Source organism: Monodon monoceros, unplaced genomic scaffold (assembly GCF_005190385.1).
Source record: "Monodon monoceros isolate NGI ecotype Baffin Bay Population unplaced genomic scaffold, NGI_Narwhal_1 Super_Scaffold_1, whole genome shotgun sequence".
NCBI lineage: Eukaryota > Metazoa > Chordata > Mammalia > Artiodactyla > Monodontidae > Monodon > Monodon monoceros.
Genome location: NW_021703765.1, coordinates 12,916,653 through 12,939,700, shown reverse-complemented (window position 1 = coordinate 12,939,700; position 23,048 = coordinate 12,916,653). Strand labels below are relative to the sequence as shown.

The following is a 23,048-nucleotide window of genomic DNA, read 5'->3' as shown; positions in this document are numbered from 1 at the left end:
TGGAGGCCGGGGGCCGCAGTGTGTTTTAGGCCTAGGATCCAGGGCAGGGCTGCCGAGGAGACAGTAGGAGGAGGGGTTGGGGTGAGACTGAGCACACATGCGGGTCCGGGGAGCCTTGCTGAGGCGCTGGACTTCATCTTGCTCTTGAACGATCTCTGACCTTGCCACTCAACAACCAGCAGTATGAGCATCACCCGAGAGCTTGTTAGAAATGCAGGGTGAGGCCCCACCCCACACCTACCCAATGAGAATCACCTTTTAATCAGATTTCCAGGTGATTCTGTGCACTTTTAAGAGGCGGGCGGGGGGAAGTCTAGTCCCTGCCCCGACCACTTTGGGGGCTAACCACCTTATTAGCTTGGTCCACCCCCAGTATGGAGGCAGAGCCTAGGAGGGTCCTTGGCGTCCAGCAGATCAGCACACGCTTGGAAGCACAGGGGCCATTAGCGCTTACTACAGGAAAGAAGAGAAAGCAGTTCTCATCTCAAATGAATAAAAGTTAAAAAAAAAAAAAATTCAAGAATGGCAAAAAAAAAAAAATCCTTTCGCACTGGGAGAATAAAGGGGCATTCACTGGAGCCTGTGGGGTGACAATGTGAGGACAAGGCAAACCCATCCTAATTACTGTGTTTAGGAAGCTAACCTTCCTTGGATCTTCAGTTCAGGTAGCTCACGGCTGCAGACTTTTCTCACCCATTATCTCCTCGGAAGACAAAGAAACTTGCAATTAAAGTTTTGGCGTACAAAGTTATTTCTTCTTTTCCCTTAGGCCCTATGTTTTTTTGTCTAGGAGCAGAGATAATAAATACATTGGGAGGAAAGTAAGAAGGAGAGTTGAGCAAAAATCAATAGACCTTTGATATGCTCCTGTCTAAATAAGTGCAGCACTATTTTTCTTAAAGGAGCTTATCTGGAATCAAGGTGGTCAGAGAAAAAAAATACTGATGGGACCATAAAAAGCAACTTTCAAGACAGCTCATGAAGTCAACTGTAACGTTTGCTAAATCGAAATGGTGAATATACCAAGACTTCTAATAGGCCACAATTACTCTACATTTTTAAGGGTTTTTTTTTTTCTTTTTTTTAATCAAACCTGACCTGAGTCAGATTTTTTTTTCTCTGTATAATATCTATTTTTTTAAAATCTGGTGGCAAAACGGTGAAGACAGCAAATTTTATGTTATGAGTATTTTATCACAATTAAACGTAAAAATTAAAAACTTATGGCAAATATTATATTTCCTGCCTGGTGATAAAAATAGTATGAAGTGCTTATTATTTAAAACGTTATGTCCACCACGAACCTAAAGTCAGTATCACACAGTCCTGGAGCTGCAGGTGCATATTAACTCACGATCTGGGTAAATTATGTCATCAGTTGTGTGAGTTTATACTCCAGCCTCTCCTCGCTGCGCTAGTCACACAGGCCTTCCTGCTGTTCCTGGTCCAGCCAGGCACACACCCTCCCGGGGCATTTGCAAATGCTTTTTTGTCCACCTGAACTACTGCTCTACCTGACACTTGCTGTTAATTTGGCTTGTTCCCTCACTTCATGCAGGTCTCCACTCAAAAGTTCATCTCATCTGATGAGGCTCCCCCTCATAATCCCATTACCTTACTTATCCTGTTTTATTTTTTTCATCGCAGTCATTCCAACTAGATTCCGTTACATGTTTGTTTACTGTCACTCTTCTCCCAAGAAGTACAATGTAAGCAAGGACTCTCTCTGTCTAGTATCTACTGTATCCAAAAAACTTAAAATTGTCTCTAGCACACAGGATGTGTTCAGTTAACCTTTGAGGAGTAAGTGAATGCATATTTAATTTGTTCCACTTTTAGGTTGTAAACTCACTGAGCACGTCTTACTGAAATGCTAAACCTCCTTGATTGTTTTCTAGAGAGCCATGCAGTGATGCAGTTTAGACTGGGAAAGTTTTTCTTAAACAGGAAAATCAAAGGTTTCTTTCAAGTTGGTAAAAATGAACCCAAGGGTCCTACAGCCCTCTAATAACCATTCCAGTCCTATATAATAAGTCAATGCTGTTGACAGCTAAATTGAGTCCTGTGAACAGGTGCATGCAAAATGAAATTACCCCATAAAAATGGGCAAAAGACTTGAGTGGACATTTCTCCAAAACTGGCCAACAGGCACATAAAAAAGATGTTCAGCATCGTTAGTCATTAGGGAAATGCAAATCAAAACCACACTGAGAGACCACTTCATAGCCATTAGGATCGCTATTACCAAAAAAATGGAAAATAATAAGTGTTGGTAAGGATGTGGAGAAATTGGAACCCTCCCGCATTTCTGGTGGGAATGTATTAAAATAGTGCAGCAACTGTGGAAGAAAGTTTGGTAGTTCCTCAAAAAGCTGAACATAGAATGGCCATATTTGTGTGCCCGTGTTCACTGCAGCACTACTCACAACACGGAAAAGGTGGAAACAACCCACGTATCCATCAACAGACGAATGGATAAACAAACTGTGATGTACTCATACAATGGAATATCATTCTGCCATAAAAAGGAATGAAGTTCTGATGTATGCTACAATATGGATGAACCTTGAAGACCATGCTAAGTGAAATAAGCCAGACATAAAGAGACAAATACTGTATGATTCTGCTTATATGGGGTACCTAGAATAGTCAAATTCACAGAGACAGAAAGCAGAATAGAGGTTACCAGGGGCTGGAGAAAATGGGGCATTATTGTTTAACTCCAGGGTTCCCAGGTGGAGGGGAAAATGGGGAGTTACTGTGTAATGGTTAAAAGAGTTTCTGTTTGGGGTGATGAGAATGTTCTGGAAAGAGACCATGGTGACGGTTATACAACATCATGAATGTAATTAATGCCACTGAATTGTACACTAAAAAAATGGTTTAAATGACAAATTTAGTTATATATATATATATATATATATATAATTTTTACCCCAATAAAAACAGTTTTTAATTAAAGTGCCCCCCAATTTTTTTTAAAATGGGTTTTCGAAGGACTGGCATAAAAAGACCTAAATTCAGTGTTTCACGATGGAGACAGCCCTTTCTCATCTCCCTGAGATAAGCCACTTTCTTTGTTCCTCCAGCAAGATCCAGACTCCCTACCTTGTTTGTTCATGCCAGCTCTTTACATGGCTGTTCCTTCCATAAGACACCAGTCATTCCCTCCATCAGACACTGTTCATTGCCAAAAGGAGTTCACACCTTCTTATTGGCCCTTCTCATTCCACCATTGTTTGCAGTACACTCCATGGTGCTGCTAAAAATGACCGCCCTTCTACAGCTGTCTCTTCCCAGGACCCCACTCCCCTGCCTCCGCATCTGCCCCAGGTCTCCCACTGCCCCTCCTCTCCCCCTCCACCAACCCAAGCCCCATTCTTCACTCCTCTGCCCTTGCCCCTGCCCTCTGGGCTTTGTGCATCTCCCTCTGTGATTCCTTCCCGTGTATCCCAGGCCGGGTTCCCTCCCCTTCCCAGTCCGTGACCAGTGAGGGTTGCATCCAGGGACTTGGTGGAACTTGATCTTTCCAGTGCACCAGATCTTGTATTGTCCCGTGGGTCTCTATCTGTTAGTTTTCTCTCCTCTCTATCTGCCTGTGTCCTCTGCTGTGACACACTTTGAGAGGGTAGGGATGGACTCATTCCCTTTCCTACACAAGCCAATCCCTTGCACAAGTATTGATATATGAAAGCTCAGTAAAGAAAGCTTTGAAGATGTGATGATAGCAGAGCTTTTTAAGAGACTGGTACTTTGTATTATTAAACCCTAGACCAGGCCGGAATTTGTCTTCTGGTCATAATCATATGAAAAGTCATCTTACAAGATAAGGCAAATGACTCAGGCAAAGGAATGACTGGCCTTACTCTAGTGTCTGCATAGTGAGGAAATCAACTCACAACCCCTTCATGGGAAGTGGTCTGTATGTGGGGAGGGGGTTGATTCATATTAGTGGGTTTTCAACGAGACCAGCAGGAGTTGACCAGCTGTGATGAACACTTTCGAGTTGGAGCTCTGAATACTCTTTATCACTGGAAACACATTCGTAAAATGCATTTTAGAATGCCCCAAATCCCTTAGTAGCAGGTCAATTATTATAATAGTATTCATGATGGTCATCATTTTCTTCACATTCTTCTCAAAAGACACATCTTTTCATATTGTACCAATCAGAGAACAGTTGAGCCTCACTTTTTTTTATATGTAAATTATTTATTTTTGGCTGCATTGGGTCTTCGTTGCTGCGCACGGGGTTTCTCTAGTTGCGGTGAGCAGGGGCTACTCTTCATTACAGTGCGCGGGCTTCTCCTTGTGGTGGCTTCTCGTTGCGGAGCATGGGCTCTAGGCATGCGGGCTTCAGTAGTTGTGGCATGAGGGCTCCGTAGTTGTGGCTCTTGGGATCTAGAGCAAAGGCTCAGTAGTTGTGGTGCACGGGCTTAGTTGCTTCACGGCCTGTGGGATCTTCCCAGACCAGGGCGCAAACCCATGTCTCCTGCATTGGCAGGCGGATTCTTAATCACTGCACCACCAGGGGAGTCCCGAGCCTCACTTTCAGCAGCAGAACTTTTTTTTCAAGAGCTGTATGTATTTGTCATATATGGCCTTTATTATGTTGAGGAAAGTTCCCTCTATGCCTACTTTCTGCAGGGTTTTTATCATAAATGGGTGTTGAATTTTGTCATCTCAATGGTGAAAAACTGAAAGCATTTCCACTAAGATCAGGAACAAGACAAGGTTGTCCACTCTCACCACTCTTATTCAACATATTTTGGAACTTTTAGCCACAGCAATCAGAGAAGAAAAGGAAATAAAAGGAATCCAAATCGGAAAAGAAGAAGTAAAGCTGTCACTGTTTGCAGATGACATGATACTATACATAGAGAATCCTAAAGATGCTACCAGAAAACTACTAGAGCTAATCAATGAATTTGGTAAAGTAGCAGGATACAAAATTAATGCACAGAAATCTCTGGCATTCCTATACACTAATGATGAAAAATCTGAAAGTGAAATCAAGAAAACAGTCCTATTTACCATTGCAACAAAAAGAATAAAATATCTAGGAATAAACCTACCTAAGGAGACAAAAGACCTGTATGCAGAAAATTATAAGACACTGATGAAAGAAATTAAAGATGATACAAATAGATGGAGACATATACCATGTTCTTGGATTGGAAGAATCAACATTGTGAAAATGACTCTACTACCCAAAGCAATCTACAGATTCAATGCAATCCCTATGAAACTACCAATGGCATTTTTCACAGAACTAGAACAAAAAATTTCACAATTTGTATGGAAACACAAAAGACCCCGAATAGCCAAAGCAATCTTGAGAAAGAAAAACGGAGCTGGAGGAATCAGGCTCCCTGACTTCAGACTACACTACAAAGCTACAGTAATCAAGACAGTATGGTACTGGCACAAAAACAGAAAGATAGCTCAATGGAACAAGATAGAAAGCCCAGAGATAAACCCATGCACCTATGGTCACCTTATCTTTGATAAAGGAGGCAGGAATGTACAGTGGAGAAAGGACAGCCTCTTCAATAAGTGGTGCTGGGAAAACTGGACAGGTACATGTAAAAGTATGAGATTAGATCACTCCCTAACACCATACACAAAAATAAGCTCAAAATGGATTAAAGACCTAAATGTAAGGCCAGAAACTATCAAACTCTTAGAGGAAAACATAGGCAGGACACTCTATGACATAAATCACAGCAAGATCCTTTTGACCCACCTCCTAGAGAAATGGAAATGAAAACAAAAATAAACAAACAGGACCTAATGAAACTTCAAAGCTTTTACACAGCAAAGGAAACCATAAACAAGATGAAAAGACAACCCTCAGAATGGGAGAAAATATTTGCAAATGAAGCAACTGACAAAGGATTAATCTCCAAAATTTATAAGCAGCTCATGCAGCTCAATAACAAAAAAACAAACAACCCAATCCAAAAATGGGCAGAAGATCTAAATAGACATTTCTCCAAAGAAGATATACAGACTGCCAACAAACACATGAAAGAATGCTGAACATCATTAATCATTAGAGAAATGCAAATCAAAACTACAATGAGATATCATCTCACACCAGTCAGAATGGCCATCATCAAAAAATCTAGAAACAATAAATTCTGGAGAGGGTGTGGAGAAAAGGGAACACTCTTGCACAGCTGGTGGGAATGTGAATTGGTACAGCCACTATAGAGAACAGTATGGAGGTTCCTTAAAAAACTACAAATAGAACTACCATATGACCCAGCAGTCCCATTACATTACTGGGCATATACCCTGAGAAAACCATAATTCAAAAAGAGTCATGTACCAAAATGTTCATTGCAGCTCTATTTACAATAGCCCGGAGATGGAAACAACCTAAGTGTCCATCATCAGATGAATGGATAAAGAAGATGTGGCACATATATACAATGGACTATTATTAACTCAGCCATAAAAAGAAACGAAATTGAGTTATGTGTAGTGAGGTGGATGGACCTAGAGTCTGTCATACAGAGTGAAGTAAGTCAGAAAGAGAAAAACAAATACCATGTGCTAACACATATACATGGAATTTAAGAAAAAAAAATGTCATGAAGAACCTAGGGGTAAGACAGGAATAAAGACATAGACCCACTAGAGAATGGACTTGAGGATATGGGGAGGGGGAAGGGTAAGCTGTGACAAAGTGAGAGAGTGGCATGGACATATATACACTACCAAACGTAAGGTAGACAGCTAGTGGGAAGCGGCCGCATAGCACAGGGAGATCAGCTCGGTGCTTTGTGACCACCTAGAGGGGTGGGATAGGGAGGGTGGGAGGGAGGGAGATGCAAGAGGGAAGAGATATGGGAACATATGTATATGTATAACTGATTCACTTTGTTATAAAGCAGAAAGTAACACACCATTGTAAAGCAATTATACCCCAATAAAGATGTAAAAAAAAAAAAGCTGTAAAATATATTTCTGTAAAGTGAATTGTAGTATTTTGGACACTCAGGGAGTTTTCTATTTAAACCCTCTGATTATCCGTATCCACTTCCATCATGACTTAGACCACATACCTGGCTTGCATAACGTGGGGTCTTCACACTCTTAACACGTTCCACAGTTCAGTGTTCTCCAGGGAGTGCGCGGGGTGATCTGCTGGGGTGCACAGGAGATCCCCAAAAGCTGCTCCTTTATTTTGTCTCTTTAATTGATAACATACTATCTTCATAGGTGCCTGTGTAATGTTCTGAAGTATGAAATGTGAAGCTTTGGTTTGTGCAAAAGAAAAACAAGTCTGATGTTTTCTCTGTAAACCTGTAAGCTTGAAATTCTTTCTGCTTGAAATTCTGAGTTTTTCTAAAATGAAAATGTCTAGAAGGGCATTTGGTCATAGCTCGATTCTGTCCCAGTTGACAGAAATCACTGACAGAATCTAGCAAACACTTTATCAGCAGAAGCTTTGAGTAAGCTTGCTCCCTCCGCAGCCCGGCTTCTGTCCCCATCACCGACTGAAGCTCCAGACAGAAAGCCACTACCATGACTCAGGCCACCTGCCACCATTTCAGCCTCATGAGAAAGCACTTCTTTATGTGAAGTCAAACATGCATTAAAAAAAAAATAAGCCTTTTGGATTAAAAACGTTTCTCTGGGAATTCCCTGGCGGTGCAGTGGTTAGGACTCCACGCTTCCACTGCAGGGGGCACGAGTTCTGTTCCCAGTCAGGGAATTAAGATCCCGCAAGCCTGGAGGTGCAGCCAGAAAAAACCCCCCAAAATCATGTTTTTCCAGTTGCCCAGCTGAAACACTCTGCCGTCAGCTTTTGTCATCAGAGCCATGTTAAAACTAAACAGGGATGGTACGCTCGGGAAAATTGCCAGGCCTTCAGAATTTTTCTGCGAGTCCCTGGTCTCTTTTCCACCCTCTTTCCTTTTTCTGTCCCACTCCTTTCCCTCCAGCCCCCCACCAGGGAACGATCTGATAAAAGTAATTGGTGTTCACCGATTCTGCCCAGGTGCCTACAGTAGCATCCCCCCTACCGACCGCCAGCCAGATGTGCGCCCCTCTGCTGAGTGAGTGAGTGACGCAATTCCCGTCCCGCCTCATTCCCCCAGCTACCTGCTAGAAAGGGCCTTCGCTTCAAAGTGAAAAAGCAGAGCCTTCATTTTTCCTGAGTATTGCCACTTGCCATTGATACATCATTTTCCATGAATTATACCATCTCATCCTCACTGCGGTGGGATGGATGCAATTATTTGCCCCATTTTACAGGTGAAGAGACTGAGGCTTAGAACTGACTTTTTCCCCCCTTGTCCTCAAATTGTAGAAATGTAGACAGTTTTATTAAAGAAATGTCAGGCATTCTTCTATCCAGGCCAATCTGGAAGCTCAACTCTAAGAGCTGCCCTGGTTGGAAGAATCCTGTCCTGAAGTCTGCCCTGCCCTAACCGACCAGGGGAGCTGCCTGGCCAGGCAGCTTCTTCCGTCTTCACCACTACGCTGGTACCATGCTCCCTTCTCCCTGTGTCTTTCTGGCCCTGGCCTCTGCTCTGCTAAATCCCTACATTCTGGCATGTCAGACTTTATTTCAGTTAGTGTTTCATTTTTCTGTTTTCTCTGGAAACCTGCCTTATCTGATGTGCAAGCTCAAAATGATTCCTCTATGATATCCACTTCCAATTCTGAACTTTTAACCGAGAGGCATGACAGTGGATGCTTTCTTTGCAGTAACAGGCATATAACTGTGCCATGTTCAAGAGTAGAAAGCCAGATAAAATAGAGCAGGGCCACTAGAAGCTTCTGGAGAAAAGGAGCTAAGAAAGGGACCAAACTGAGCAGGTCCCCTAGAACATCTCGGTTGAAAGGGTCTGTGTTTGGATTCACTAACTGAAATGTTTTGAGGGGAGAAACTTAGACTTCGTCTCTGGCCTGACTGCTCAGCCAGCTAAAAACAGACATTCAAAGAAATGGACAAGATGGAACAGCATTTGTTTGTCGGTTCCTCTGGCCTATGACTGAGACCTTTTGTTTCTTTGTTGTTCATTTATTTCTAAAAACAAAAGCCTTCAGATAGAAACAATTTCCTGGTGTGAGACCCTCATAGTAAAGCCGCTTTCTTGGTGTTCTCGGGAACACAGGTCACTAGTAATTGATTTCTCTTCTATTCTGGAATAGAGCACTTTTCATTCGTGACTTTTTTTTTTTTGCGGTACGCGGGCCTCTCACTGCTGTGGCCTCTCCCGTTGCGGAGCACAGGCTCCAGACACGCAGGCTCAGCGGCCATGGCTCACGGGCCCAGCCGCTCCGCGGCATGTGGGATCTTCCCAGACCGGGGCACGAACTCGTGTCCCCTGCACTGGCAGGCGGACTCTTAACCACTGCGCCACCAGGGAAGCCCCGTGACTTTCTTTAAGGATATTTTTTTCAAGGGCAGCAGAACTATTAGGTGTTATTTTCACATCCAGTAGTTTCTCTCTTACGAAAAACCACATCTTTCAGTTGACTGTAACATTCAGAAATTTGATACCACCTTTACTTAATTTACAGCCAAATTCTCAAGTAGTCATGGGTGATATTTTATAAAATGAAATCTATGGAAAAGGAGCCAAGCTTCTTTCTGTTTTGTTATATGTCAGCATGAATTTTTAGTAGAGCAGAAAAGTAATTTTAGTATTCATAACGGCTTTCACTACAATTGGGTTGATTAACAGCACGAAAAAAAAATAAATATTTAAGTCAACCTTCCCTGCAGGATTCTGAATACAGACCCTCCGGTCTCTGCAGCTCAGCTCACAGAAATGTTGTTTCTTCAGCTTGGGGTTTCTCAGGGTTAGACCCAACATGGCATTACATTGGGAAATAAATCCACGGAGCTTTATAAAGAAGATTTTGATGTACAATTTATTATCTCCCTCCGGCCTCCCAAAGCCTCGCACGGACTGTGGACATGCTTATTCCAGAAGAGTTTGTCAGCCGTTAAAATTAAATACCAGCCCGTATGCCCTGAAACAAATACACACATGACACAAAACACACAAGAAAGTGAGGCAACAGATGGCCAATAAATCAGATGTATTGTCTTGCCATTTTAACTCCTTTATTTAGACTTTCCAAGGAATTTATATGGGGGGAAAGGAGAGGCAGGGGATGTAAAGGGTATTTGCCATAAACAGACTCTAGTGTTTCTTATACATTCAGAGGAAGTCTGTTAGAAAGCAGAAGTTAGTCGATGTAAACTCTGGGGGCCAAACATTACTTTTGTATTTTATTGATTAAGAACTGTGGTCGGTAGGACATGGCTGGTTTTTTACGAGACTTTTAAGTACCATGCGTGAATCAAATCGTATTCCCCAAAACACAAGCGCTGCAACAGACCTGATTTTGAATGTATGTGACTGTATTCTTTATTCAATAAATAGACATTTTAGAAGTGGTTCTGCTTTATTTGCTTAATGAAAACAACGATGGTTCCGAAGCTCTGTTGTTTTAGAGGGAAACAAGTCAATCCTGAAGGCAAACTAGACAAAAACGTAGGTAACTCAAAGTTTGTACGTCTCAACTCGGTTACCAAAGGCCTTCTGTTGCTACATCTTGGGCAAAGAGAGGAGACTGGAGGTGGTTGACAAAATCACCCGATGAACTGAAAATCTGCAGCCTTCTGCTGAATCCCCCCATCCCCTGGGAGGTTGCTTCCAAAACACTGAAGCAGGAACATGTTTTTAACAAATTACTGCCTTACTAGGATTGCTACCAATAATAAGAGCTACTACCTCATAACCGTTGGGAGCTTGGTCTTGGGGGCTAGAGTCAGGCCCAAATTCTGAGCTGTTGGGAGGGAAGGGCCAGAGGACCAGGAGGGGCTTGAGCAGCCTGGAGGCTCTCCCAGCTGCTGTTGAGATGGGAGATGTCAGAGCTAGAATCTGTAGAAAAAAGAAGGGGTCATACCATATGCTAACACATATATATATTGAATCTAAAAAAAAATGGTTCTGAAGAACCTAGGGGCAGGACAGGAATAAAGATGCAAACATAGAGAATGAACTTGAGGACACGGGGAGGGGAAAGGGTAAGCTGGGACGAAGTGAGAGAGTGGCATGGACATATGTACACTACCAAATGTAAAATAGATAGCTAGTGGGAAGCAGCCGCATAGCACAGGGAGATCAGCTCAGCTAGGTGCTCTGTGACCACCTGGAGGGGTGGGATAGGGAGGGTGTGAGGGAGATGCAAGAGGGAGGGGATATGGGGATATGTGTATATGTACAGCTGATTCACTTTGTTATACAGCAGAAACTAACACACCATTGTAAAGCAATTATACTCCGATAAACATGTTAAAGAAAAAGAAGGGGTCAGACTGGGAGGGGCTGAAGGTCATTCGTTCATTCACATCAAAAAAACGCCAGTCTGGGGATGTATTTGGCAGGCTATCCAGACAGAGGGAGGCTGGTGTCAAGGAGATCCAGCTCAGGCTAACTGGAAACCGAGCCCAAGATGGTTGGATGTGGGAACTTGGGATCCAGGAGGCAGGCAGGTAGAGCCCTTCTGGCCTGTAGCATGGAGGGACAAGTCCTCAGGGGATCAGCAAAAGGTGACAGGCCAGGGTGTCCAAGATCTGGACTTCCTAATAGTTACAAATGCAGGGACTGCAGTGCAGAGAGCAAACCACAGCGTTCCTGGACGTGGAGCTTAGGATCAGAGTCAGACCAGCACAGGGCAAGCTTTACATGCTATGTGAGGTCCGGGGAGCTGCAGATCCTCTAATAAGAAGGTCATCCTAGAGCTGCAGCTCTGCCAGTGGGGGAAAAGAAGCAGAGAGCTTCTTAGAAGCAGGGAGGCAGAACAAGAGAAGGAAAAAAAACAGCAAAGGCACATCTTGCCTTCTGAAGGTGTAGGCCTCCTACAGAGAGTTTTCCAGATTCTTTTTATTTACCCACAAACCACATTTCCTTAACCATATCTGTGTATGTATGTTGCCTTTTGAGTTGTATATTTATTGCCATTTTGAAGGTTTGAAGGTGTACTGCAAAGTATCTGATGTAACTCAAGAATAAAGTAGGGTTCAGTTTAAGCTATACCTTAAATTAGATTAATTCCATAATTTTCTGCCTCACCATAGCCAATTCTCCCAGTAGCAGAATTGCTCATGCAGCTTAAAAGATCTGTAATCCTAGAGCTGTGTCAAACAGACATATCAGTTTTGGAGTGATGCAGGTGTTCTGGAGTTAGCAGCGGTGGTTGCACAACTTTGTGTATATACAAAAAACAAAACAAAACACTGAATCGCACCTTTTGAAAGGGTGAGTTTCATGGTGTGTGAATTATGTCTCCATTTTTAAAAAAGAAGACATGTCCAGGTGTAAAGTCACAGTAAGCTTAGGAGACAGATATGGATTCTAAGGAATAATCTGTGAAAATCTGTTTAAGAGCTAAGACATCTGGTTACCTCTGGAATCAGTAGCTTCCCCATTTTTGCTAGGAGGTATTACGCTCCTGGGTTAGACGGTGGATGGGTTGAATGAATCACTGCCACTCTCCTAAACGTGTAAACAAATTGTCCACATATTCAGGTCAATGATGCTCACCAGGTACCAGGATTTGGAGCCCAGGGCACAGCCTGTAGCACCTGACAGACCTTCTAAGCTGCTGCTTGGGGGGAGTCCTTTTACCAAATTCCCCTAAAGAGAAGCTGTGTGTGTAATACAAAGTCTGTGCTCATCTTACAGAGACTCTTGCAGCTTTCTTATGGGTCAGAAGCAATCGACCTTTATCTCCAACCACACATTTCTCTCGTTTGCCTTTGTCATCAGCATCGCAGGAGTGCTCACATATCTTCAGGCTCAGACAGATCCTGTGTGTGAGACAAAAGTTGCCCTGGCCGAATTCAGCTTCACCGTTTTGCCTCTGCGCGTCTTTCTTCTGTGTGCACACGTTACCGTGCCAGGCGCAGAGAAACAGATTCCTATAAAAACAGAGAGAAAAAGACCCGAAAGGAGCGGTGGGGTGATTTCCATTACATCATTCTTCCTAGTGTCCAGTGGGCTCACTGCACTGTCCACCAGACCCTGTCATGTGGTGAATGCTCAGGGAACATCAGTCCATGTTATCAGGGGTCCACAGAGAGTGTTAGACAGGTCTCGGAAGCAAGTCCGAATACAACCTTCCTGGCATACCTGGCTCCAGAAGCACATTTGACATTCTCATCAGCCTCAGTGTAACTGTCCCTGGCCCCAACCCTCCCGGAAGCCCTTTACCTGGCCTGGGGGAGGTCGGAGAGGTCCGTACTGGGGGCATCCTGCACACCCTACTCAGCTAGCCTGGGTTTTTCTGGGTGTGGTGCTCTCTCTAGAAAACTTCCTTCATAACTGAGGTACTGTGAGGATGCACGGCTTCTTCCAAGCTACACTATTTCTACACCTCCCATCCAAGCTCTTGAATAGGCAGGTGAAGCCCTCTGATTGCTCTGACCATCCTTGGTCTCGTCTCCCAGGACTCTGCTGATGGTCTCCACTGCCAGCCCCACCCGACATGCCACTTCAGGCCTCAGTATCCCTGTTTGAACATCTCATACTCTGCCAAAGACAGCTTCCTTGCCCTGCCCTCCACTTCCACGGGCCAGCTCCTTTTTCCTCATCTGGCTGAGTTCTTTTTTATCCTGCCAACCTGTGCTCACTTGTCACACTCCTTGGGACACCTCCCCTGGCCTTCAGCTGAGGGAGGGACCCACCTGGCTCCATCATAGCACACACCCTGGTGTGCGGAAGTCCCTTGAGGGCAAGGTTGTAACTCTGGATCCCTGGGACCCAGCAGGAGCCGGACCCTTGGTACGCACGGTGTGAAGTCTGCAGCTGAGCCCAACGCTTCCACTTCGTTCAGTTCATCGCTCCACTGCCTGCCTGTCAACAGGAATGTGTGGGTTTTTTTCTGACACTGAGAAAGCTGATAAAGAAAAGGGCTTTTCTGTGGCAAACTGATAAGAATCTGAGTGATTGTAGGGGACTTGGCTTTTTGTTTTGTTCTGCTTAGATGAGCAGACTTGGAAATTAGTATTGGTATTAGAATCATACAGAAAGGAGACAAGGTTCAAAGAGCTGAAGCAGCTTGTCGGGGATCCGTCAGCCAGCGGGCGGTCGGTCAGGGCTCCTGGCTGTAAGCCAGAAGGCTTCCTGTAACCCCTTGCTGTCCCACTTTTTCAGATTCTCTGCGTGTTTAAAATTTTAAAAGGTAAGCGGTATTAAGCATCTTTTTAAAATCAGAGCTAGCTTGTAAGACCACAGTTTGCCTCCCCTGGTATAAGACACATGTTAAGGGGCCCCATTCTGTCCTTCTACAGTTTTATGACCAAAGTGGGCTGAGCAAACTGTCCACCATGTGATGACACAGAAGTGGGACCAATTTCGTACGTGGGTTGTGTAAAGCGGTTTTCAACCTTCTGTGTACCATTTGTAAATTTCCCTTTCATCCAGCCTATTACCATGAGCATGACCGATATTGTTTTAAATGCTTAAATGGATTTGGGTGCCAGAATCATTGGTTTTGTACATTGTTAGGGAGAAATGGGCTAGAATAGTAAAGCGACATCTTTGGGAGGGGGGTGGTATTATGCAGAGCTGTTTCAGGACTGTTTATGGTGATTTCTTATACTTTTCAGAAATGTGAGTCAGTAATTCACTTTCTGTTTTCTCTAGAAAGAACTTGTGCCTAATCTCTACCTGATGCGCACTTTCTCTTTAGGTGACTTTTCAGATCACCTCTCCGTGTACTAGCGAGAGGCATTACGAGCACCTTGGACGATGCTGTAACAAATGTGAACCAGGTTTGTACTTCTAAACCTCCTGTCATTGTACTCCAAAAGCGGGTGGGGTTCTTTTTTTAATCTAAGGAACCATTTCTGTCCTGCCAGATAAAAAAAAGAAATTGGGTAGGCTTTTTATGGCGGTGGCAGGTAGTGGTGTTTGTCACTCTGAAGACAAAAACTTCTCTCAGTAGATAAAATCAGCTAAAAATCAAGAGCAATTTCAGAAACTGGTACTTGAATTAAGTACATGCTGGAACATGAATTAAGTACCAGCTTTCCAAAACGCTGTTTCTTGAGAAGGCAAGATGGTTTCTGAAACTCTGTTTTAGAAGTTTGTGATTCAAACTCTCAAAATATGAGACACAACTCTTATTTAAAAGTATTATTTTGCGAAATTCCCTGGCGGTCCAGTGGTTAGGACTCGGCACTTTCACTGCCAAGGGCCCAGGTTTGATTCCTGGTGGGAGAACTAAGATCCTGCAAGCCATGCGGTGTGGCCAAAAAAAAAAAAAAAGTATTATTTTCACAGAAATTAGCGGAGGATGGGGGTGGTAATCTATCCTAGAATCACTGCTAAAAATTGTCAAAACCCTGTTATAACTCCTCCCCACAATACCTGCTGAGGGGTAGAAGGTGGACTGGTCACCACTTCCCCAAAGTTGTTCTGCCAGAAGGTGACCAAGTGTTTCTATGGCCTCAGTGAAGCCCCAAGTCCAGAGGGTCCTCACTCACTCACTGTTCTGGGGAAAGGAGGAGAGCTTTGAGGAAAAGGTGCTCACCTTATAACAAGATCCTTTAGATATTTCAGCTACAAATACTTTTTGGGTTCGTAGAATGAAGATCCAGTGATTTTCATGCGTGCATGTGTGTGTGTATTACTCTCTGATGAAACTAAGTTAACCGTGAGCCCACAGTATACTTGGGACAAAAGAAGTTAACTATCCAGGTTGACAGTAGAGGGGTTTTGAAGATGGGAGGGGAGAGGTGAGAGGAAGTTCCTCTTGCTTAGCCCCCAGGGAACCCCTCAAGTTCTGCAGGCACCAGTTTGAAAACCATAGTTCTTTTTCTTAGTCAGCAGAGGTTTGCGGTGGAAGGGGTGATCTTTTACTTAGAAGATCTAAAAGACTGCCATGAACACAGGCACAGCAAACCCAGGAGAGGTTATCTGAGCCAGCCGGGAGGGCTGAGGAGCCGTTGCTGTGAGATGTGGTCTTATCTCATGTATCAGCCTACCTTTGGGGGATGTCCTGGGATTATGGTCATGTAAGGGGTCCAGTAGATTGGTGCTTGGTTTTTTTTTTGGCCACACCCCATGGCTTGCAGGATCTTAGTTCCCTGACCAGGGATTGAGCCTGGGCCCACAGCAGTGAAAGCACAGAGTCCTTACCACTGGACCACCAGGGAATTCCCAGATTGGTACATTTTTTGTTGATTTGTTGGCTTTTTTGGGAGGAAGTATTTTTGATTGGTGCATGTTTCCCCTTCTAATTTAAGGAAAGTACTTGTCTTCCAAATGCACTGCTACCTCTGAAAGCGTCTGTCTGCCCTGTGGCCCGGATGAATACCTGGACACCTGGAATGAAGAAGATAAATGCTTGCTGCATAAAGTTTGTGATACAGGTGAGTCAGTCATGTCGGGGGCTGTGTGGATAAATGATATTTTTAGATACAGCAATATTGTCTCTTTTAGGGGCCATGGGAAGAAGTTTTGACCACAGACCCCCAGAAAGATATGCTTCGGATCCCAGAAGGATTGTGTTAAAATTCTTCATGTAGAACTTCTGTTCTGGAATAGTTTTGTTTTTATTGAAGTATAGTTGATTTACAGTGTTGTGTTAGTTTCTACTATACAGCTATACAGCAGAGTGATTCAGATATATATATATATATATATATACATGAATGAATATTTATATCTCCGATATTTCCTGTAAAGGGGTTATTAGATCTAGAAGGCTGATCAGAATCCGGGTTTTTCTGCTTTGTTTTTGGCAAAGCTCCTTCAAAGGTGAGCATGACGTGGTGATGTCAGTACTCACAGAGTAGCTGCTGCGCCCTCTTTTGGGTGATATTAGCAGCTGTTGATGATCGTGGCCTAGATCCATTTTCATTAGGGGCTGCAGAAAGGTGATGTTCTAATTCCATCATCCCTTCTTCCTTTATTGGCTGGAATGCTTTCTAAAGAGAAACTTCCCTCATCAACGGGTTGTTACCCTGAAGTACAGTATATACAGGAAAGGCAGAATGAATGCTTGTAACTTTATTTACCACTTTTCAAAATAATGACTTGATCACCAAGTTGTCTCCAAAGGAATTGTATGAATATTATGAACTCATGCATTTACATCTTTGAGGTGTTTTAATCTATTGCGGTTACTAGTTTTACTGGTGCTTGGATTATCTCACCTCTCCCAGGTGGCCCCCAAGTCTTTCGATGTGGACCCCGGTGTCCTTCTGAGCTCTCTTGCTCCCAGCCTCACCTTGGACATTTCCTGCCCTAAAGGTGGAATCAGCCATTTCTCCAAGGATTTCTCATTGCTTTCAGCAGAACATCTTATTTAGCAGCTTCAGTCTGGGTGCTGGGAAGCACTCATTGCTACTGGATTGATCCTTGTATATAGGTTTGTTTGTTTGTTTTTTCAGTAGACAGAACTAGGAAATAAGCATTTTTCTAAACACTGTAATTTTTCTAAAGTGTTAGAGACAGCTGGCAGACTTTGTCCAGAGAAGGTAACATGGAAACTCCATTGAGCAGAAGCATCTGATCAAGTCTTTTTTCTTTCCCACTGCTTAGTAATGAGCTTGACTCATTGCTGTCTCTTGGAAAGAAAGATTCACTCTGTCTACTGCCAAAATTGATTAAAGCCCCAAACCTAGCGCATTAAGATATTTTAAAATATGTCAAAATTGTTCAAACCACACAGGCTTACATGCACTTACATATATATATATATATATATATATAAATTTATTTATTTTATTTACTCATTTTTGGCTGTGTTGGGTCTTTGTTGCTTCATGCAAGCTTTCTCTAGTTGCGGCGAGTGGGGGCTACTCTTCGTTGTGGTTCGCGGGCTTCTCATTGTGGTGGCTCCTCTTGTTGCGGAGCATGGGCTCTAGGCGCACGGGCTTCAGTAGTTGTGGCTCACGGGCTCTAGAGGACAGGTTCAGTAGTCGTGGCGCACGGACTTAGTTGCTCCCCAGCACGTGGGATCTTCCTGGACCAGGGCTCGAACCCGTGTCCCCTGCATTGGCAGGCAGATTCTTAACCACTGCGCCACCAGGGAAGTCCACATGCACTTACTTTTGAGTGGGATACTGGAATTCAAATTTTCCAAGGAAAATGACACTTGTTCGTATGTTCCAGACAGTATGTCCATGTTTATGCAAGTTGGTCTTGGTGCTTCAGAGCTGACCTGGGCCTTGGAGAGTGGACACAGAAGGGAGTGGAGACTTCTCAGGTTCACCCAGCTCTGGTCTGAAAAGAATGGGAACAGGAAGCATTCCCTTCCTGCTGGTTATAACTTGAGACAGTGAAGGAGGGAACAGGTTTCTGGTTTCTTTGTTTTCTCTTGGAACTCTGTCCTAGGCAGTTCAGGCTGCTATAACAGAATACCACAGACTCAGTGGCTTGAACAACAAATATATATACAGAACAGTTCTGTAGGCTGGAAGTCTGGGATAAGGGTGCCAGCATGGCGGGGCTCTTGGTGTGTTCCCTATTCCTTGTTTCAAGACAGCCACTTTCTTGTGTCCTCACGTGGTGGTGAACGGAGAGAGAGCGGAAGCAAGCTTTGTGCCGTCTCTTATTATAAGGACACTAATCCCATTCATGGGGGCTCCACCCTCATGACCTAATCACCTCCCAAAGCCCCCACCTCCTAATATCATCACACTGCGGTGGGGGGGGGTTAGGATTTCAACATATGAATTTTGAGAGGACACAAACATCAGTCCATAACAAACTCTGATAAGTATTCAGAAATATAAAGTACAAGGGCTGTTTGGACAATCCAGGTGAGATGGGGATGTATAGGAGGAGTAGGAAGTCTGTTTTAAATAAATGTTATTGTGTTGTTTCATGTATGCATGTGTGTGTGCAGGTAATTCTTGTTATTCATGGTAGTTATGTTCTATAAAGTCACCACAAACACTGAGCTAGCCAATACTGAACCACCACTCCTGGGTAGGTGAACATAACCTCATTTTGTATGTGTTTCTGTTTAAAGACACCTTATTTAAGAAATATTTTGATTCATTAACAATGAACTCACAATAAACAGCCTTGAACAAAGTTTATCTAATGCATGGACTTTCTCCAGAAGACACATCATGGCCTTCTTGGACTTAGAAACACTCGACAGCACTTCAGCCCTATGCTTGGGGGCCATTTTAAACAGTGAACTCACCAATAAAAAACACAAAAATGCCAAAAATAGGACACTAAATAGCCCACAGAAAGGACTCTGATTTCCAGTGTGACAGCTAAAACTAGAAGGCAGTGTCACCCCGTTTGCCCTTGGCTGGGGACATCCACGTCCAGCTGGTGACTCAAAATTTTCGCTGTTCTGCATGTGTTGGAGGATAACTGCAAAAGCACCAGGAGTTATTGATCTGGGGGTTACGATTAAGTTTTAACTAGTAGGCGAAATTGCCTACATGAACCAGCGAATAATGAGGGTCGACTGTGTGTGAGCATTTACCTCTATTCCACAAAAACTGGAAAGGGCCAGAAGGTTTGAGATAAGGAGAGAGCGCTTTGCTGTGTGTTGTGAGAAAAGAGACAACGAACGTGTTATCCTAAGTTTGGGGGGAGAGGTTAATTTCCAAGTTTGTCACCAGGCCCAACCTCCTTACTTTGCCCGTATCTAATCCCACAGTGACGCCTGTTTTCAGGACTCTGAATAATCCTGCAGTCCTGTGGGATCCCAAGATGACTCCCCAGTCTCCAGAAACCCAATTCTCTTAGGTCTGATCTAGCATTGGTGTTAAGAATGTTTATCACATTTGAATTTACTAAAACTCAAGAAGCTGTAAGTCGATTATTTTGCATTCATCAAAATAGTCAATGATCAGAAACTCCCCAGGCCTTAATCTTCCTACCAACATGAAAACTGACTTTTCAAAAACCACAAGGCTCTTAATTATTGAGAGAGAGAGAAAAAAAAAACCAACATAACCTTCTGGGATGTTTTAGTGCCAGCACAGGAAGTGTGAGGGGGAACTTGGGAGTTCCTGAATCCCAGTGTCCTGAGTGATTCATCCGTGCGCTGCGTCCGGGGGGGTCTGGGTGGTTTGGGGCTGGTGGTGCTGGAGAGCGAGGGGCACGAGGTGGAAGGTGTGTATCCGCCCTTGCTCCCGCTGCCTCGCTGCCCTCTTTCTCTCCCGCAGGCAAGGCCCTGGTGGCCGTGGAGCCCGGCAACCGGACGGCTCCGCGGCGCTGCGCCTGCACCGCCGGGTACCACTGGAGCGAGGACTGCCGCTGCTGCCGCCGCAACGCCGAGTGCGCGCCCGGCTTCGGCGCCCGGCTCCCGGGTACGAGCCGGGGTCCCGCGTCTGGCGGCGCTCCCAAAGCCGTGCAAGTACCCCCAGGCCAAAGCGGCCTCTCAGACGGCTTCCCTGAGTCATGACACTCTTCAGGACCAGGGGGCGCTGGAGGAGGCTGAGGGTTCCCTGGGAACGGACTGCAGGTTGTGCGCCTCCGGGGGAATGTGAGAGCTCGGCCCACGCGCTCTTCTCAAGGCTCCTCCTTTTGAACCTTCCCATGCCCACTAAGGGGGGAACCGGATCATGCAGGGGTCCCCAAACCTTTTTTTAAAACATGTGCACCCTCTTAGGAGAATTTTGAAAAGCCGTGTACCTCCTGCCAACATTTTAAATAGACAGCTATATATTTTTATTACAAATTGAAAGAGTTGCTTAAGGACTTAGTTTCCAGGGAATTGGAACAGCAGTAAGTTACACTTTCTAAAATATTCAGCGGAATCAAAACATGGGATAGCAACTGAATAGCCATCATCATCCATTTAAAAATGCACTGATCGTCTTTAACTGTTGGAAAGTTTATATAGTTCTTTTCTCTCCTTTGATTTGTATCCATTTCACCTTCCCCACAGAGTTTTATCATAATGTATTTTTAGGCTCGGAGAGGTTTATGCTAATCACCTTTTCATACACTTTCACATGAAAAAAAAATGCACCTATTTGAAATTTTTCTTTTTAAACATTTCTTGTGACTCAGGGTTCTAAGCATAAAAACATTTCTCCTGGACTGAGTTGTTACTACAGTTATTATTATACACAGTTGGTCCAAAAGCTGAATATATTATATTTTGCTATATTATAATTATAAAAGTAAAACACAGGGTTGGGAGAATTTAAAATATTATTCATTTCATTTCGTATGGAGGAAAATGTCCATCACAGAGTCTGGCACAGTCAGTCCTTCAATTAAACCAGACAGGCTTTCTCGTGGGAAGAAGTCTGACGATTTTTTAATTACTAAAATAAATCTCCCTATGACAGCCTGCTCCCTTCTGAATTCTGGTTCTGAGATATAGGCAAGACCCAGAGCCTTTCCAAAAGTTTGTTAGCTGCATGAAAAAAGGTGCTGGTAAAAAAAAAACAAAAAAATAAAAAGGTGCTGGTCCCTTTCTGCTTTTTTTTTTTTTCTCTGCTCAATGTCCTCTCTGCTTTGCTCCTTTGGAAATGGTGCATTCTTCAGCAATAGGTGGAGGGTAGAGGGGGTGACGTGGATGACTGAAAATTTTACCCCTGCCTTGCAGTATATTTGAACTCAGAACAACTGAACCTGATCCCAAATACCCCATATCTGTTGTCACACCCTTGCCCATGTACTTCCCACTTGACTTTGGACAAAGAAAATGTAATTCCTTATTTTAGGGTTTTATTCATGAAAATAAACCACAGAAGTGCTACTAATTTCAAGAGTGATTTGTGGTTTTGGCACAAGCCAGTTGCTTATTATGATATCCCATGGTAGCCAGTGTCCGTCTTTACTGGAATTACCAAAGGGTCATCATGTGTCAATTGCAGTAAAGGTAATAGACATAGGAAATCTGAGACATTTCCTATTTTGATAATGTAGTTCATGTGGAATATGAGAGGTGAAGACAGCTTACTAACCAGGATCAATTCCTGCTTTCAGTGCTATGGCTTAAGGCAGGGGTCCAAAATCCATCCCACCACTTTTGTTTGTGTAAATAGGATGTTATTGGGACACAGCCCCATCCATTTATTTTTAACACATTATCTGTGACTTCTTTCACACTACAAGTAATTTGCAGAGACCAGAGGGCCTGCAAAGCCTAAGATATTTATTGTATGGCTCTTTATAGAAAACTGTTACTACCAACCCTTGGTTTAGGGAAAAGAGACTTATATTGTAGGTTGGTTCGTTTTTTTCTTTTCTCTTTGTTTTGTTTTGTCAACACTCCGATACTTAGACTAGTGAGAGTATTGATCAGAAAGGGTCAAGACAAGAAGTTTCCTTTTTAAAAGCGGTAAATGGGCTCCCATTCTCTGTACCCAAAGCCTGGTGTAAGCCCCAAAGGAGAGACAGGGGAGAACAGGCAGGTGCTTGATTAAAACAAAACAGATAGCAGGCTCCCTGGCCAGGAAACAAAGGATCGGTGACCAGGACGGTGGCTTTGACTGGCAGAGGGTCCGGACCAGAGAGCTAGATCTAATTCAGATCTGGCGTTGGCGCCCTGACAGTGAGCCAGTTCCCCTCTGGACACAGTGCTGTCACCTGCTGTGGGGTCTCGGGCCCTCTGAAGTCTGTGAGGACTTCGGCCACCGGCCACAGGTGGTGAGGGCAGGAATGGGGAGGCAAGAGGCAGGCGGGGCGCTTCTGATCTCTGGTCCTCTGGACCATCCTCCTGGCCGATCTCTAAGTGTCCTCGTTTGTCTTGTGTTCTTTTGTCCGTTGGTCTTTTTGACAGTGCAGCTCAACAAGGACACGGTGTGCGAGCCCTGCCTCGCAGGCTACTTCTCCGACGCCTCTTCCTCCACAGAAAAGTGCAAACCCTGGACCAAGTAAGTGACAACGAAGGAACCCAGAGGATTTGTTGATTTTAAACCCAACTCAGCCTCTGCTGTCTCGTCTGTTTTGAAAACAGACTGATTCCGTTTGATGAGGCTTCCTCTGGAAGCCAGGTTCACAACAGAAAAAGTCTGTCAATTGGGCATGAGGGCCATAAATCAGTGCAGCCAATCTTCTCCCTGATGTGTG

At 44.0% G+C, this 23,048-nt stretch overlaps 1 protein-coding gene across 1 annotated transcript in view; it reads left to right on the top strand.

Annotated features, from left to right (window-relative positions):
• Positions 1-11,327: 11,327 nt before the first annotated feature.
• TNFRSF11A (TNF receptor superfamily member 11a) overlaps positions 11,328-23,048 on the top strand; it is a 35,565-nt gene continuing 23,844 nt past the window's right edge. Inside the window, exons 1-6 of the mRNA XM_029217655.1 lie at positions 11,328-11,526; positions 14,023-14,129; positions 14,731-14,812; positions 16,289-16,414; positions 20,186-20,329; positions 22,759-22,852. Of these exons, the coding sequence (XP_029073488.1) occupies positions 11,328-11,526; positions 14,023-14,129; positions 14,731-14,812; positions 16,289-16,414; positions 20,186-20,329; positions 22,759-22,852 (752 nt within the window). The remainder of the gene's footprint in view (positions 11,527-14,022; positions 14,130-14,730; positions 14,813-16,288; positions 16,415-20,185; positions 20,330-22,758; positions 22,853-23,048) is intronic.